An 18,338-nucleotide genomic window follows, 5' to 3' on the forward strand; every position below is an offset into this window, starting at 1 on the left:
GTCTTTGCAAAAACATTACAGTTGTTTAGAAATTGGGTGGTAGTTATCTAGGTCAGAAGCATCCCCCTTTGTGAAGGGGAGGACATGCGCCGCCTTACAGATCTTAGGGATAGCACCAGAAGCAATTGTTACATTTTTTAAAAAATGGTTCTACAATGAGGGGGGCAGAAAGCTGCAGTAAAAAATTATCAAACGAATCAGCTATTGTGGATTTTCTATCTGTTTAGAGGTGAATAAAGGACTCCCTCTAGAGCAGGGATGTGTAACTTAGAATTATTATTTAATTTTTTACCTTTATTTAACTAGGCAAGTCAGTTAAGAACAAATTGTTATTTACAATGACGAACTAAGAACAGTGGATTAACTGCCTTGTTCAGGGGCAGAACGACAGATTTTTACCTTGACAGCTCGGGGATTCGATCTAGCAACCTTTCAGTTACTGGCCCAACGCCCTTGATGGGGATGGGGGCCACACAAAATCTTAACTCATCATGATGGGCCACAGTGGCTCGCGGGTCAGTGTACCCACATCCATACAAAGCCGGCTCTATACTTTTGGGGGCCTACGTAACACTTTGTTGGATTCCCACCACTATAAATCATTAATATTGTTTTGGGGGTGCATGCTACACTACTGCTTATAACTAACTGTAAGTATAACAATAAGAAATCTAAGACGTGTCAAATTAAATTCAGCTCTAGCTATACATTTGGTTTGCTAACTTGCTAGGTAAGTGGCTAGATGTCAAGATCAAGCTTCTTGGTTACAGCAGAGACATTCAATCCCATTGAATTTACTTCAGTAAAGGTCCTTTTCTAGTTAGTGGATTTATATGGTGATTTAATTCAAAAGATTGTGTTTATTGACACAGTGAGTAGTGCTGATGGTGTTGTTACTGTACCTGTGATAGGTCTCAGTCTCCTCAGTACAGAAGACGGCCTCCTCATGTCAGCTAAAAACTTATACAGGTCCTCATCACTCAACCTGTCCCCCTCCTGTTTAAAGAAGTTGGTGACGGTGAGGGTAGCAGGTCTGAAGCTGCTCAGACTACATGACTCGTCTCCACTGGTGGTCCTCTCCAGGGAGCGCCGGCCCGCAATGCTTGAGTTCCTCCTCTCCGACCATGACCCTTTCCTCTCTGGGGGGGGGGGGGGGGGCGCAACAGAAAGCCACAGCTAGAGTTACAGAATCACCATTACATCACAAGGTCAAAGGTAGTCATATAGAGCAGCCTCTACACTCTATATTCAATGACATGTTTAATTTCATATGATAATAAAGGTAACAATTGATGAAAAGCGGACTAGATGTGTTCCCTGAGTCCCCTCCCCCAGTATGAAACCTCTCCATCGGCAACCGTACCCCCGGTATGACTAATGTCCACCCGATGACTCATATAGACAAACTGCACGGCCCTGTTCTCAGCTGACACTGACATCCAGGGAGAACTGAACTCTATGGTAATCAATTCAACTCTGCACAACTTTATTGATCCCCAAGCGTTCTGACCTGGAAGTCCCATCTCCAGCTCAGTGTCTCTCTCCAGGCTGCCAGCGCTGTTCACAATGTTCATCAGGTGGATGGCTGTCCAGGCGAAGGGCATCCGGTACCGACCCAGACGTGTGCAGAACTGCTCCGACTGGCTCCGCAACTTGTCCAACTTCTCTTTGTTCTATATATGGAAGGAGAGAAAATCATTGCATCTCCTCCATCTGTTTGATGATCTATACCATAGAGCCTACCCAATAAACATTGTAATCTACCTAACCTATGAAAAGATTACCATTCACTTCGAGTCTATTGCGTATTTGAATGTTTTTTTAAAGAACGCTCTTACCTTGGCTGTGTCGGACTCTTTGAAGACCATGTAGGGCTCTGCACACTCTCCTATATCTCCCTGCTGCAACACCTTCTCCAGCTGGGGACAGCCAACACACAGGAAGGAAGTTATCAGTCACTACTCACATACAGATCGGCAGATCCAATGTACAGGAAGTGATTAAGTTAACATCGCAAAAATTCCCTGGTTTTTCAGAAATCCATTATTGATATGATTTACATCTTATTCCCTTCTGATTTTTTATTTATTTAATTTTACATTTAGGGAATTTTGTAACTCTAGAAATGTGCGTGATGCTGACCTGTATGACGAGGAACACGTCCTGGGAGGGATATGTGATGGAGAAGATGGCTGAGCGGGCCAGGGTAGAGATGGCTGCTGTCTGGCTGTGGGAGCGCAGCAGCCCTTTAGTCTGCTCTGAGTTCAGGTCGAATAAGAAGTTCTCTGATATCTGATGAGGGACGTGAAACTTTGAATGGAATAAACAGTGTAAAGAGACTAGTCTGATATTGATGTCGGTTAGGGCAATTTATTGCTCAATCCATTATGAATACTTAATCTGACAACATTGAAGTTTCTAAAAACTCTGAAATATTTGTTAACTGTAAATTGACTGAGCATGGAAGAGGGGCTTCGAGGGACTTTTTAAATTGGTTACCGTTTCCCTCTTAATGTTTGATGCGTATGAGCAACAATTGAGTGTTACTCATACAGATACATGACTTATGACTTAAAGAGCATTCACACAATGATAACAGGTCTCATATGTAAACTTTTATAGCCCAGTCATCTAGTTCATGTTGAACTCCAACCACTTTTAAGGATTTCTCAGAGACTGACCCAACAACTCCGGGCCGAGTGGCATTGAGGAAAACATAACAGCTTACCTTTTTCTTTTCCTTGACATCGTATAAGGCCAAACTGGCGAATATGGGCTCGATTTCAATCTCAAACCTTGAAGGGGAAAAAAGGATTGGGTCAGTAGAAAGCAGAAGGCAGCTAAAATGCTTTTTAAAGGTTGTCGGTGTGTTCCCCCACTTACTTCAAGGACAAGCACTTGACGAGTAGCCTCTGGCCCAAGTGCTCCTTAGGAACATCAGGCACACAGTGGCGCTCTATGGGTTCCTCCTGAGGACGCAGAGAAAGTGGAACTTAGAAGTGGCCCAAAAACCCGCAACCAATACATTTTCACCTGCCACATCATTTTTAAATTAGCCCAATTTTTCGGGAAAAACGCAGAACATGGCAACCCTGATCATGGCTGACGATACACATTAATGTGAAGAGACAGACATGCACAAGACCCTGGCAAAGCAAACGCTGGCCTGACACGTCAAAATGCACTTCCGTCTCTGTAGAAATGCAGCAGTGCGTGTGCGCCTTTGTCCTAACCTCTTCGAGGGCGGGGTGCAGGGCGAAGAGCTCGCGATGGCGGTTGGACTTGCGGTGCTCCTCATTGTGGCGGTCGATCTCCTCGTTGGGGGCTCGGTCCAGCAAATGGGGCAGGAGGGCGTCGGGGACAGAGTTCTTCAGGTCAAAGATACTGCAGGCCCAGCTGCCACGCGGAGTGTCGTCTATGGATATGGACCTACGCTTCAGGTCATCCTGGGGTAGGACAAACACACAGGTTAGAGAGGGCCTATATACACACACACACACTATAAAAATATTGGAAGTGTAAGATGACTGCCCCGTTGCTATGGGTTACCTAGTCGACTGCCCCATTGCTATGGGTTACCTGGTCGTCCTGATAAGCGCTAACATCTGGCATCTCATCAGCCTCAAACACCTGTTTGGGCAGGCCTTTCTGCCTCTCCTTCTGCTTGTCCAGGGTGTTAGGGTTAAACCCAGTACCAAGCTTATGGTATCTGTTGAAATTAGTAGACCAGAATGCAAGTGTTGAGCTGTAATAAATAACTAGCTGCCAGGTGTAATTGTAAAAATGTGTAAAATAAGGGTTAAAATGTGGGTGTTAAGATGTTTTATAGGTTTTCTAAAAAGGACACGCTCCCTAAATAATAGAGGGGAGCTTTACCTTCTGTTGACAACGTTCCAGTCCTCAGTGTAGGACCTGACACAGTCTCTGACGTGGGTGTCATTGTGCCTGGAAGGCAAAGCGATACCGCACGTTACAGTCAACGTCTCATCCTCAACACCAGATGAGGTTTAACGTTCATATGTTGCAGATGGAAACGTAATTCATAGAGCTATTACAGATGACCTATTTCTGGGGGCTTTCTAGTTCAAAAAGGGGCTTAGGTGGTGGGCGTGGCAGGTGGTGCGGTCAGCCCGTTTAGAGAACATTTTAGAGGCCCTGTCATGACAAAAAGTGTCCCCCTGTCAAAAAGTAATGGTGCTTACAAATGCCCTTAACTAGTCGTCTTCACCAGACAGAATAAAGTGATAGTGAGAGTGAGAGAGGTGGGAAGAGAGTGGTAGACTCGAGTATTTTAAACAATTCTTCTCTTTCAACTTGTTAGGCAATCATATGTACCTAAAGGGGAAGGACGGCCCAGCCACACAGGAGGGGGATTTTTTACTAAGGAGTAGAAGGAGGTTGTGCTGACTGAGATGTATGCTGGCAATTTCGGAGTGAAATGCATGATTGCCAGAATCAACCTACTGTACTCTTCTTCTGACGGGGAATTGTCCAGGTGGAGGAGAGCTGGGCAAGTGAAATAACCTTTTGTTTATCAATCACGTTCTATTATATCTGAAATGATTATGATTTAAATGAATGTCACATAATGTCACTGTGTGCTGGAAGGTCAGTACCCTGTCTAGCCTGCCAGAAGATTGAGAGGGTGAAGACTGTGGCGCCGGAGTTGAAGCCCATCATAGTTGTTTCACTATGGGACATGATCGGTAAGTATCTCAACTCAAATTTTGCCCTGATAAGTTGTTTTGTAATGGTTGCTTTATTTGACCACAGCAGAGTTCAATATTATAGAATGTGTGTGTCAGTCTCCTTACAAATATGAAAATCTGCATACTGTATGACACAGATATGGGTAAGAATAACGTAACCTTCTCCCTAACACTTTAAGTGTTAGGGTGGCCCTCATCGGACCCTTCACGAAATCCAGGAATGGCAACAGCTGGTGTCTGAAAGCGACCGATCACTTTAAAAAGTGGGTGGAGGCAATACCCATTAAGGTATAAAAGTATTAAAGGACGAGTACGTTCTTAACTCTACATTTTCTTCTGTAACCCATTAAAAATGGTTGCTTGCAACCAAAAATAGATTTTCGTTTTGTATCATACCCCTTCAAGGACGAGACTGGCGAGGCCAACTCCAAGGCGATGATGGACATCTTCAACATATTTCAAGATCTTACATTGTCAATAGATATCACTTTCCTACCCCCTGCTCCAGGTTTTTGAATGGACCAACCAGACCCTCCAGACTGCCATGGGCAGGTCCCTTGAAGGGTACCAGGAAGGGTGGGAGAACAACATGAAGGTCATTCTCTTTGATAACAACTGCATCCAGGTCTCCACCGAGTACGGACGGGTGCCGCAGCTGTTGACTGAGGTAAACAATGCGATAGTGTATACAGTTATTGCATATACGTAGTCTTTCAAATGTGTGATTGGTTTGTTGTTTGTCTATTGCTATTTTTGTATAACGTACTTTCAGATCACTGAAACCCCACCTGATGTGGTGGAAGTTGTCAAACCAGATCAGAACACCTTCAAAGACCACCTTCAGGCACGGACTGAGAAGGATGTGGAGGTCTTTGACCAGGTAAACATTTATTGGTTGACATTTAAAAAAGCAATAAATGGTCATCTTCTTCAATTTACCTCTCCAAATGACTTTAGGACCACCCCCCCAGCCAGAGGGGGACCACATTGAGGTAGGCTACACCTTCCAAAAGTTATGAAAAGTACATTAGCTCCCATTTATAACACTGCACTAATCCATCACATTTTCTCGCAGTAAAGTGTAACTTGTGTGTTTGCTTGTTTACTTCTCTGTCTCCTACCCTGTTCCCTTTAACTCTGCTCCTGTTCTCCATGAGCTAGGGGTTCTGCCCAACCCCCTGACGGATCCCTCTGATGTACTCCATTTCCAACCACCCTCCAGCATTTCATTACATACATTCACAGCTACTGTTATTGACATTCACAGCTACTGTTATTGACATTCACAGCTACTGTTATTGACATTCACAGCTACTGTTATTGACATTTACAGCTACTGTTATTGACATTCACAGCTACTGTTATTGACATTCACAGCTACTGTTATTGACATTTACAGCTACTGTTATTGACATTTACAGCTACTGTTATTGACATTTACAGCTACTGTTATTGACATTCACAGCTACTGTTATTGACATTTACAGCTACTGTTATTGACATTCACAGCTACTGTTATTGACATTTACAGCTACTGTTATTGACATTTACAGCTACTGTTATTGACATTTACAGCTACTGTTATTGACATTTACAGCTACTGTTATTGACATTCACAGCTACTGTTATTGACATTTACAGCTACTGTTATTGACATTTACAGCTACTGTTATTGACATTTACAGCTACTGTTATTGACATTACAGCTGCATAAGAAAGTTTTATTGACATTTACAGCTTGCTCTGTCATACTGGGCATTGACATTCAAGCTACTGTTATTGACATTTACAGATATTGACATTTACAGATGAACATTTAAAATTGACACAGCTACTGTTATTGACATTACTGCAAAAAGTTTCCTTGCCCTGTCATACTGGGCAGTACAGATGAACTCCCCTGCAAACACTCAGTACAAGTCCCCCTTTCGAGACTGGATGCCTGTTGAGAACAAGTGACAGGCAGAACCTCCCACCCACACAGCAACCCCCTTAAAATTCCACAAACCAGAATTCAGTATTTTAGTATGATTGCCATGTGACTGTCCCCACCAAAACAATCTGTGAAAATAATACCGACTGTACCAAAAACGATCAAAGTTTATGTATTAAAAATCTTAAATATTGCCAGGTTGGTTTCACAAGGTGTTCATAGTAAGAGTCAAGGTAACCTTTGAGTGAGAGAGAGAAGAGATAGAGATATATGGAGATAGATATCTATATCTATCTATGTTCAACCACAAGGTTATACTAATGAGCTATGCAAGATAGAAAGAAAATGAATCAGAGTAGAGGACTACAAATATTATATTATTTCAGTATAGATAAGGGAAGGGCAGGTTAAAATATTAACATGACAGCCAGACAAGCGAGGAGAGGTACGGAAGCTAAACCAAAACTTGTTTAAACAACTAAATTGACGTGGAAATCAGCCTTGTTCGCATAGCGATGATGAAAATAACATAATTTAGGCTGTAGTGAACTCAAATTCTAATCATTAGGTCATCACACCGTTGATATAGCAACAAACTCTAATAGTTTATCAAATCCCATTGTGACGCAGAGGGGGACACTTTTTGGTATGACATCCCCCATCTTGGCGGTGTAGAGAAATCTTTGCATTTTTAAGCCAATTTCCTACAATTCTACAAAACGTCTCCATGGAGAGGAGACATTTTTGCACTTTTAAAGCAAATTTCCTGCAATTCTAAGCATTTTGCCATGGTTAAATGCTGTGTTATTTTGCTCAAACATCATAACAAAACTGCTACTTCTAAATTAATTGTTTTTATTTAAATTATCCTTGACTCTAGCTTTTATTTGGGGCGTCAGGGTAGCCTAGTGGTTAGAGAGTTGGACTAGTAACCAAAAGGTTGCAAGTTCAAATCCCTGAGCTGACAAGGTACAAATCTGTCTGAACAGGCAGTTAACCCACTGTTCCTAGGCCGTCATTGAAAATAAGAATTTGTTCTAACTGACTTGCCTAGTTAAATAAAAGGTCAAATAAAATTGTGTGATTGTTTAATTCTCAGAGATCATATTATTTAAAAAAATAAAAGGTCCATGATCTTTTCTACATACTTTATCTGGTTTCAGCCGGTTAAGTACACAGTGAACGTGTTTTTCCATCCCGAAAATGTATAATAATTGGCGACCACAAAAAAAACACTTGGGCGGCCAGCCCAAGGATTTCAATGGCAGACAAATTCCAACTATTTTACCTGACAAATAGTCATTTCTGTTAGTTCATGTCTGTTCTAGACAATATATTCATATCTAAACATTGTGTAACACCCCTCCTAACCGGACATCAAAACCAGAACAGTTATTTGCTTTATTCATTTGGTAAATCAATTGGTGTAATTGTGTTAAAATGAGGAGATGCAACCTGTTTGCTGCAACTGAGTTAGACCTGATGTAGGCCTAGAGGAATCTGATAATGTCTCAACTGATACAGACTCAGCTCGTACTGTATGGGGCTTTTTTTTTGGGGGGGGTCTACGGTAAAGCCCTTTTTGATAACTGTTGATATTTTTTTTAAAGGCTTTAAATTAATAGTATTGATTGATCTGATTGAGTTCCTCAGGACCAACTCTAACCCAGCCAGTCAGTCAGTATTGTCCCAGTCAAGCACCTACCCTTCCTCGGGCACGGCCTGTCCCACTGTGCGACACTCTCTGGGGGTGCAGACCACCTCGATGTCGTCCGGGGGGAACTCGATCAGGTCCCTCAGGGGGCCCGACTCGATGATGCGTGGGTGAGTGCTGAGGTACTCCTCAAAATCCACTGGCTCCACTGCCTCTGTGAAAGGCACCTGGCAACAGAGAGAAGAGGCTTTGGTAGAGTGAATACAAAAATCTGAGAATATATCTGAAAAAGGCCTACCTTACCCGCAGAAAATCATCCCCAAAAAGTCCAGCTGTATTACTAGCAAAGAAATATCAAGGCTTAGCTGTCAGCAAACGCTGTGGCTTAATAAATGTTGAGACAAGTTCTATCCTGAGAATGTTTCAAAACCAATCATCAGGCAACTGCAGGAGCCTTTCTCCTCAGTGAATTTCATTTAAAAAATAGTGTCACAAAACAAAATATATAATTTTTTGATAAAACTATACTAAATACATTCACATATCACCAAATGATTAAAAACACACTATTTTGCAATGGAGGTCTACAGTAGCCTCAACAGCGCTCTGTGGGGTTGCACCATGGTATAAACAGAACTACCCATCCTCCTCTGGGAACATTGACCTCCATACCTAGGAGGCTCATGGTTCTCACCCACTTCCATAGATGTCCTCCAACCTATCAGAGCTCTTGCCACATGAATTGACATTGTGTCCACTCAATCAAAGGATCAGAGAATGAATCTAGTAATGAAAGCATAAGCTACAGCTTATGCACTGTAGTGTATAAAATGTGGTGAGTAGTTGACAAAGACAATAGTTGAACAGTTCAAGAAATTTCTTCAAAAATGAAGGAGAAGCGAGAGAGCTAGCTATATTTCGTAGTATTTGTTTTTTTTATAACTTTCAATTTTTACTTAACTAGCTTAGCTAGTATAGTTCACTCAAACACCCAGCTCACACAGAGAGATATGCTATGTTAGCTAGCTGGCTATGGCTATCCCAACACTCACTCTTCCAAGTCAAGGTAAGTTTTTTATTTTATAAAATGTATTGCACCTGTTCAAAAATGGCTTTTTTTCCCCTGATTACAACCTCTCATTCTGTTGTTGTTTTTTTACAAAATGTTCTAAATATAGCTATTTTAAAAACAAGCCACAGAAAGTCTGTTGCCATTTCAGTTTAATCCACAACAAGACAGAACAAATAATGGTTCAACTCAAATATACTAGTTGATAAAAAAAATTGGAAAACAAAATGTAAAACTGTATAACCTTAAATTAGATGAGAAAAAGGATTGGTAGAGTTATGTCACACATGCAGCTAACAAAAATATATGGACATTTCTGCTCTATCCAAAATGTACAACCAAGTAATTATAGCACTATCATAAAAAGGAAAAAAGAGTGGAAGGGGGAGAAAGTAAGGACCTTGTCCTTCAGCCGGATGTGGAGGTAATGGGCTGGTGTGGTTACATGTGGTCTGCGGTTTTGAGGTCGGTTGGACGTATTGCCAAATTCTCTAAAGTGACGTTGGCGGTCACTATGGTTGAGAAATAAACATGAAATGATCTGGCAACAGCTCTGGTGGACATTCCTGCAGTCAGTGTGCCAATTGCATGCAACCCTCAAAGTTTGAGACATCTGTGGCATTGTGTTGTGAGACGAAACTGCACATTTTAAAAGTGGCCTTTAAATTGTCCCCAGCATAAGGTGCACCTGTGTAATCAGATTATTATTATTTTTGTTAAATCATGCTTTTTTACATCAGCAGATGTCACCCATGATCATGCTGTTTAATCAGCTTATTGATCTGCCACATCTGTCAGATGGATGGATTTTATTGGAAAAGGAAAAAATGCTCACTAACAGGAATGTTAAAATTTGAGAGAAATTAGCTTTGTGTGTATGGACAATTTCTGGGATTTTTTATTTCAGCTCATGAAAGATGTTCAGTGTAGTCGGGAAGAGATTTCGATGTACCGTTTCCATTGCACATGGTTTATGTACTGATACACAAAACGATGCCAGATTCAAAACAAGAGTTTTTCAATTAAAATTATTATACAAAATTCTTTCAACCAATATAATGTTATATATATATATATATATATGAGAGATACAACAATCCAAGCTTTGCAGATTTATCTATGAAGAGACAATCATTAGAACATTGGTTTTGGTACTGTACATATGTAGATCGTGTTTTTGTCGTAGGTTCAGGAAAGGATGAAGAAATGCAACACTTACTTGGAGTTAACTGTGTATATAGCACTGCTGGGTGATTTGAAAAGTCAGAGTCAATCGATCAATAATACTTAGCAAAATGTTTATTTTACAATCTGTAAAAACTATGAGAATAGAAAGCTTTAGACCTTCTGTGAAACATCATAGCACAGTTGAAACATATATGGCAAATAGAAATCAACTGGATGGTGTTCAGAGTTAGATGGATAGATAACCACTGCGCCACCCGGGAGGCCTAAATCTAAATATATTTGAAGTAACCACACTTTGCCTTGATGACAGCTTTGCACACTCTTGGCATTCTCTCAACCAGCTTCAGATAGATAGATAGATAGATGGATGTATGTATGTATGTATGTATGTATGTATGTATGTATGTATATGTATGTATGTATGTATGTATGTATGTATGTATGTATGTATGAGTGTGTGTGTATGTATGTATGTATGTATGTATGTATGTATGTATGTATGTATGTATGTATGTATGTATGTATGTATGTATGTATGTATGTATGTATGTATGTATGTAGGGGTGAGAGGATGTGAAGAATGGACCTGTTAATTGTTAGCTGATAGACTCAAACCCTTCCCCCTCCCACCATTTACCTCTACCTCTCCCTCTGCAAAAACCAAGATGCATTGTGGTTAGAAGCTTACGGTGTTGCTTGCAGCGGCACCCACGTTCAGGTTCTTGAGCAGCTGTGGGGAGCCCCCATACTGACTAGCAATCTGCTTTCTGTCCTCAGCTGCTACAGTCCTGTAGGGAGATGAGGAGAGAGAAGCTTAGCAGTGAATATCAAACTAAACTTCTCACCTCAGCTGCTACAGTCCTGTAGGGAGATGAGGAGAGAGAAGCTTAGCAGTGAATATCAAACTAAACTTCTCAACTCAGCTGCTACAGTCCTGTAGGGAGATGAGGAGAGAGAAGCTTAGCAGTGAATATCAAACTAAACTTCTCACCTCAGCTGCTACAGTCCTGTAGGGAGATGAGGAGAGAGAAGCTTAGCAGTGAATATCAAACTGCTTTCTCACCTCAGCTGCTACAGTCCTGTAGGGAGATGAGGAGAGAGAAGCTTAGCAGTGAATATCAAACTGCTTTCTCACCTCAGCTGCTACAGTCCTGTAGGGAGATGAGGAAAGAGAAGCTTAGCAGTGAATATCAAACCATTAAACAACTTTAGGGCTATGCCCCTTTTTCGCCTGAATGACGTGCCCAAAGTAAACTGCCTGTAGCTCAGGCCCTGAAGCCAGGATATGCAGATAATTGGTACCATTGGAAAGAAAACAATTAGAAGTTTGTAGAAATGTTTAAATAATGTAGGAGAATATAAACACAATAGATATGGTAGGAGAAAATCCAAAGAAAAATCCATAATAACTTTTAGAATTTATTTGAATTACGCTCCCTCCAGTTTCACCGGAAGTTTTCCCACTATCGGGACACCGATCCTTAAGATTAAGTTAACAGGTAAAACACAGAGAGACAGATCATAGTTATAGGCGAAATTCTTTGCTCCAACAAATGGCAACCCTTCAGTCCAGACAGAGGCTAGCCACTTGCCAGTTTAATCTATTTAATCTAGGCTTTGCTTATGGAAAACAGTCAGATGTTGCCTCCAGGCTGCTTACAGTCAAAGATGTCGCTCTCTCACACACACACACACACGCACACACACGCACACACACGCACACACACGTCCAGAAGCCTTTTTCGGTCATAGGAAATATTATGTACCAAAGAAAATTAAGATCAGCGTGAAATGGCCGCTATCCACTGCAGTGCCATCTCGGAGCATGCACTGATCAGCTGGCAAGTGTCTTCACTGACCTTTTCAACCTCTACCTAACTGTCTGTAATACCTATAGTGCCTTCAGAAAGTATTCATACCCATTGACTGATTCCTAACTTGGTTGTGTTTCAGCCTAAATTCAAAATAGATTAAATATTTTTTAAATTCTCACCCATCTACACACAACACCCCATAATGACAAAGTGTTTCATATTTCTGCAAACCTTCTGAAAATAAAATACAGAAATATAATTTACATAATTCTTCGCACCCGAGTCAATACCAGTGCTAACTGATTAACAGAAATGTCGGTTATTTTTCATTTTTTTAAACAACTTATTGACCTGTCGGTTCAGTTATTTGAATTCCATTTTGTTCGTGTTTTTTCAGTGAATTCAATGCGCACATTGCACAGTTTCTCTAGAGATAAATCAGATTCAGCCTGAACTGTGTGACACAGAAGGGAGTTGTAGTTTCCAACAGGCCAATAATCTACAGTTCAGCACATAAAATATGGTAATTTTACTGCAATGACCATAATCCATTACGCACGTAGAGTGCATTCAGAAAGTAAAGAGTTTTTCCACATTTTTTTACATTACAGCCTTATTCTGAAATCGATTAAATTGCTGCTGCTGCTGCCCCCCCCAATTAGCCTATCAGAAGCTTCTAAAGTCATGACATTTCTGGAATTTTCCAAGCTATTTAATGGCACAGTCAACTTAGTGTATGTAAACCTCTGACCCACTGGAATTGTGATAGAGTGAAATAATCTGTCTGTAAACAATTGTTGGAAAAATTACTTGCGTCATGCACAAAGTAGATGTCCTATCCAACTTGCCAAAACTATAGCTTGAAGAAAGAAAGAAAGAAATTTGTGGAGTGGTTGAAAAACAAGTTTTAATGACTCCAACCTAAGTGTATGTAAACTTCCCACTTCAACTGTAGATTCCCTTGCTCATGCGTGGTTCGGACGGACCAGTCAACAGCACCATCTGCAGTGCCTCTACTCAAATGACTCTCATCTAACACACACGCCATACGTTGCTGCTACTATATTTGTTCCTGCTGCTCAGCCACTTTACCCCTGATTGTATGCATACAACTACCTCGGCTATCACTATCGTTATTGATATTGTTTGTGAACATACTGTATATTTTATTTATATTGACACCATCTATTTCCGATATTGATATTATGCAAGTAACCTTTGGCTGTACCGTTTACCACCTTCTGTAGAGACCCATCCACTTAGCAAAATATTGATATATAAAAATGAATATTGACATTTGTGGTCGTAACATGATTTTGTGACATACCACACAGACTCACTAAACACAAATTCTTCGTTTTTAAATGATGTCTGAGTGTTGGAGTGTGCCCCTGGCTATCTGTCAATAACAAAATAAAAATAGGGCCGCCTGGTTTAAGGAATTTGAAATTATTTATACTTTTACTTTTGATACATAAGTACATACTTAAGTATTTTTAAAACCACATACTTTTAGACTTTTACTCAAGTGGTATTTTACTGGGTGACTTAGTTTTACTTCAGTAATTTTCTAATAAGGTATCTTTACATCTGGACACTTTCTGAATTTTTCCTTATTGTAGGCGACTACCACTTTTATTCTTACTTTTTACTACTCTACTCACTTTTTAGCACATGAACTCACATGTGAATCCATAAAGACATGGGTGGGTCTGGCTTAAGATGGTGTGAACTATGCTGAATGGGTGGAGACAAAGGAGGGCTCTCAAGTTGGTACCAAAACATTCGAAGGTCCTTTTCTTAAAAGTGAGTTCACAGGTTCATCAACTTTCAATGCGGAATTACTTTCCCATTGTTCCTCAAAAATGCAGTGTATTATATACCATTTTGCAGCTCTGAATCTACTTTTCACCAATGTAAAAAAAAAAATCTACTTCAATTTTTGCTACATAAGACCGAATCCAGGTAGTGAGTCACATATGAGCAATTTCTTCACAACAATGCAATGCATTGTTTTACATCCAGCTTTAATTCCACTGGCATGAACAGCAAGCAACTGAAATTGACACAGCACTTCTGGTTTTGTTCGTTTCAATAGACCTGAATGCATTACCTTTAACTGTGGTTGACATAACTTTGAATGTTAGGGCTTTTGCTGGTAAACTACCACTGTCCATGACGATGTTAGTTAACGTCACTGTAAAGGATGGAGTTGGGCTCCGCGATTTAGGATGGAGTTGGGCGGCGACTCAGTTTGGGCAAACTGGAGCTCCATCACATAAAAACAATTATTTATCATAAACTAGTGAATTCATCACCCAAAGAATAACTCGCAATTACACAAGTCATTGTTCTGTGTAATTGCGGGCTATTCTTTGGGTACTGAAATCAGCACCTACAGTAAAGAGCTCCACTGGCATCATAGCTACTGTGTTGCTTTCTCTCGTCGATGTGTCAGTGCTACCCAGCCGTAGCCAACAAGTTACCGCAACTGTCTACTACGGATTTACTAGTCAGTCCAACTAATGCTTACCTAAATCCCTGTAAAGACCGATAGTGGTTGGGTTTGATAGTATGATAGATGTCAAACGTAGCTAAACTTCAACCCCGTATGCATGCAACGGCACAATACACAAAAATAACATTGCGAGAAACAGACAGCGCTGTATTCTATGGCGGGTCTATGACTGGTACTGGGGCATCTTTGATATGGCTAACGATAACTAGCTAGCTGGCAGGGCCTTATTTGGGGATGGCTTTGCCTTGAAACGGAGGGCAGAAGACGAGTTTTTTAAATATTGAAAACGGCGTAGCTTGAACGAGGGACTCAGTTCTGTCAGTGTTAAAATTGGAAGTAACGCCCTTACCTGCTGATTTTTTGGGCGAATGCGCGGCGCTCAGCCATGACTGTAGACGCTGATGTGCTTGGGTTCACAGACTTTCCGCTGCTTTCTCCCAAGGAAAACAATGAGTCTGGAATAGCTACCGTAAAGATCATAAAGCAGGCGCACACGAACACACCCTGCCACAAGTCAGACAGACTGTTTTTGTATGACACCAAACACTTCATTCGCCTAACACAAGTTTCAAAATGCAATTTGGCACGTATTTGCTGTTGAAAGAAATTCCGTTTATTTCAGTCCATTTTCAAATAGTTATTTCAAATCTCACCAAGCCTCCAACTGCACTTAAATGCAAGTAAAAACTAAATGCATGCTCTTCAACCGATCACTGCCAACACCTGCCCGCCCGTCCAGAATCACTACTCTGGACGGTTCTGACTTGGAGTATGTGGACAACTGCAAATACCTAGGTGTCTGGCTAGACTGTCAACTTTCCTTCCAGACTCACATTAAGCATCTCCAATCCAAAATTAAATCTAGAATCGGCTTCGTATTTCGGAACAAAGCATCCTTCCCTCATGTTGCCAAACATGCCATCGTAAAAGTGACCATCCTACCGATCCTCGACTTTGCGATGTCATTTATAAAATCAACTCCAACGCTATACTCAACAAATTGGATGCAGTCTATCACAGTGCCATCCGTTTTGTCACCAAAGCCCCATATGCTACCCACCACTGCGACCTGTATGCTCTCGTTGACTGGCCCTCGCTTCATACTCGTCACCAAACCCACTGGCTCCAGGTCATCTACAAGTCTCTGCTAGGTAAAGCCCTGCCTTATCTCAGCTCACTGGTCACCATAGCAGCACCAACCCGTAGCACACGCTCCAGCAGGTATATCTCACTGGTCACCCTCAAAGCCAATTCGTCCTTTGACCGCCTTTCCTTCCAGTTCTCTGTTGCCAATGACTGGAACGATCTGCAAAAATCACTGAAGCTGGAGACTCATATCTCCCTCACTAGCTTTAAGCACCAGCTGTCAGAGCAGCTTACAGATCACTGCACCTGTAGATAGCCCACCTGTAAACAGCTCATCCAACTACCTCATCCTCATACTGTATTTATTTATTTATCTTGCTCCTTTGCACCCCAGTATCTCTACTTGCACATTCATCTTCTGCACATCTACCATTCCAGTGTTTAATTGCTATATTGTAATTACTTCGCCACAATGGCCTATTTATTGCCTTGCCTCCCTTATCTTACCTAATTTGCACTCACTGTATACAGACTTTTCTTTTTTCTACTGTATTATTGACTGTATGTTTGTAATTCCACGTGTAACTCTGTGTTGTTGTATGTGTCGGACTGCTATGCTTTATCTTGGCCAGGTCACAGTTGTAAATGAGAACTTGTTCTCAACTAGCCTACCTGGTTAAATAAAGTTGAAATATTTTTTTTTCCTTTATTTTTTTAAGACATTGCAAATCCCATTTATTCTATCCATACACTGTCTGAATATACATTTATGGAAATGTAATGTTATGACACAATAAAAGTGCATTTTAAGCATAAATATATGATATTTCTATGATTTTAACTCGTGGATCAATTTAAAAATTATTATAACACCAACAACTTAATGGAATGAATGAATGTGCTTGTAGTAGCCTGGTAGAATGTTGGCTTCTTAGTGTTCATAGCCATGGTTATCAACTGTATTGCAAAAATGGAACATCAATCACAGAAAATGGATGTTGTGGTGGCATCTGCAGAGAAGTACTTGGATTTTACTGCGATTTTTACTGCGGAGTTACTAGGTGTGTTGAACGATAGTGTTCAGTCCTCCCAAGCTACGGCCTGGTATAGGATCAGATAAGGCCAAGTAGTGGGAAAGTGGTGAGGTTTTAATGGGTGTAGGTTAGTTGGTAGGGCAATTTTTCCTTCCCCTTTCCTCATCCATTTCTGTGACACAAAGTGTAGTGAATTCACACCCCAGAACAGTAGGTGGAAACACAGGGCTAGACAAGAGACTATAGATGAATAGGGAGGCCGTGACCAGCCTCACATTCAAGTACAGTAGGTGGCGGCGTATGCACCTTACAGTTGGTTGCGAGCCACCAATAAAATTTAAGAAGAAGAAGTATCCGTGCAGGTCCATGGATCTCATATTCTGGAGAGGAGAGACAACCGGGGGTGAAAGGTCGTTGAGACAGGGAGGTCACACATGGTAGCAGTGTTTGTTAGTGGGGCTGTATACCTGTGGGAAGTGGTCGGTCGGTCAGTTAGACCAACATCATGCCTGGAAGAGGGGAAGGGAGATGGTTGGGAGGTAGCTAATCTAAAGAGTTTACTAAAGCGGAAAAAGAGGGAGAAGAAGAGTGGCAGTAACAGGGACCCAGGTGGCTCGAGTGGAAAGGTTCCTCAATGAGGGTTGAGGAAAGTGGGGGGCGGAGTTTAAGGTTATTGTGAAGTTTAGGAGGAGATAGAAGGCCAGTAGCATTAACACTCTTAAAGTATCAGACGTGTTGTGCAAAGAGATTGGAGACATTTTCAATACAGAAATCCTGCCAAATGGACCAAAGCTTTGAGACTGAAAACGCTGGGGGGAAAGCCAGTGGAGTGCTATGCCCCAGGACTGAACCAAAGAGCCAAGGGACTCGTTTATGGGGTAACTCTGGATATAATGGAGGATGAGTTGAGGAACAATCTGGAGGGGTTTCGAATCGTAGATGTCTTCCTGTTCAAGGTGTTGGGTTCTTATTTTTCAGAGTAAACAACTCACGGACACTAGAGAAGCTTAACCAAGTTTAATTCTTCCCAAAGGGTCGACACAGCCGTATTCAGACAAAAAAAATATAATCTCACCATCACAAGTATATATACCCCACTTTAGACACTCCTCCTTCTCTCCAATCCTTACATCTTATGGTTTCACAGGAAGAGGGTAATAAACCCTTTTTACTCCCTTCAGGGGATCTGACCTGACCTCAACCCCTCCTTCTCCTAATCCACAGATGTCCATCTGATCCCCTATAGCAATCCTGTGATCTCCTCCCATCCACCCAACACATTCCAAAGCCATCTGTTTTTCTACAGAGACCCATTACCTTCTGACATAAAACC

General features: G+C 41.2%; 1 protein-coding gene across 1 annotated transcript in view; it reads right to left on the bottom strand.

The window, feature by feature from the left end:
* The window catches only part of LOC115145332 (dedicator of cytokinesis protein 7-like), a 93,411-nt gene extending 78,139 nt beyond the window's left edge, over positions 1–15,272 (bottom strand). The window contains 12 exon segments of the mRNA XM_065002803.1: positions 903–1,139; positions 1,511–1,673; positions 1,839–1,919; positions 2,143–2,292; positions 2,729–2,795; positions 2,884–2,969; positions 3,234–3,446; positions 3,580–3,709; positions 3,877–3,945; positions 8,348–8,523; positions 11,242–11,341; positions 15,235–15,272. Coding sequence (XP_064858875.1) covers positions 903–1,139; positions 1,511–1,673; positions 1,839–1,919; positions 2,143–2,292; positions 2,729–2,795; positions 2,884–2,969; positions 3,234–3,446; positions 3,580–3,709; positions 3,877–3,945; positions 8,348–8,523; positions 11,242–11,341; positions 15,235–15,272 — 1,510 coding nt within the window.
* Positions 15,273–18,338: the final 3,066 nt, after the last annotated feature.

This window comes from Oncorhynchus nerka, linkage group LG17, assembly GCF_034236695.1.
Source record: "Oncorhynchus nerka isolate Pitt River linkage group LG17, Oner_Uvic_2.0, whole genome shotgun sequence".
Lineage (NCBI taxonomy): Eukaryota > Metazoa > Chordata > Actinopteri > Salmoniformes > Salmonidae > Oncorhynchus > Oncorhynchus nerka.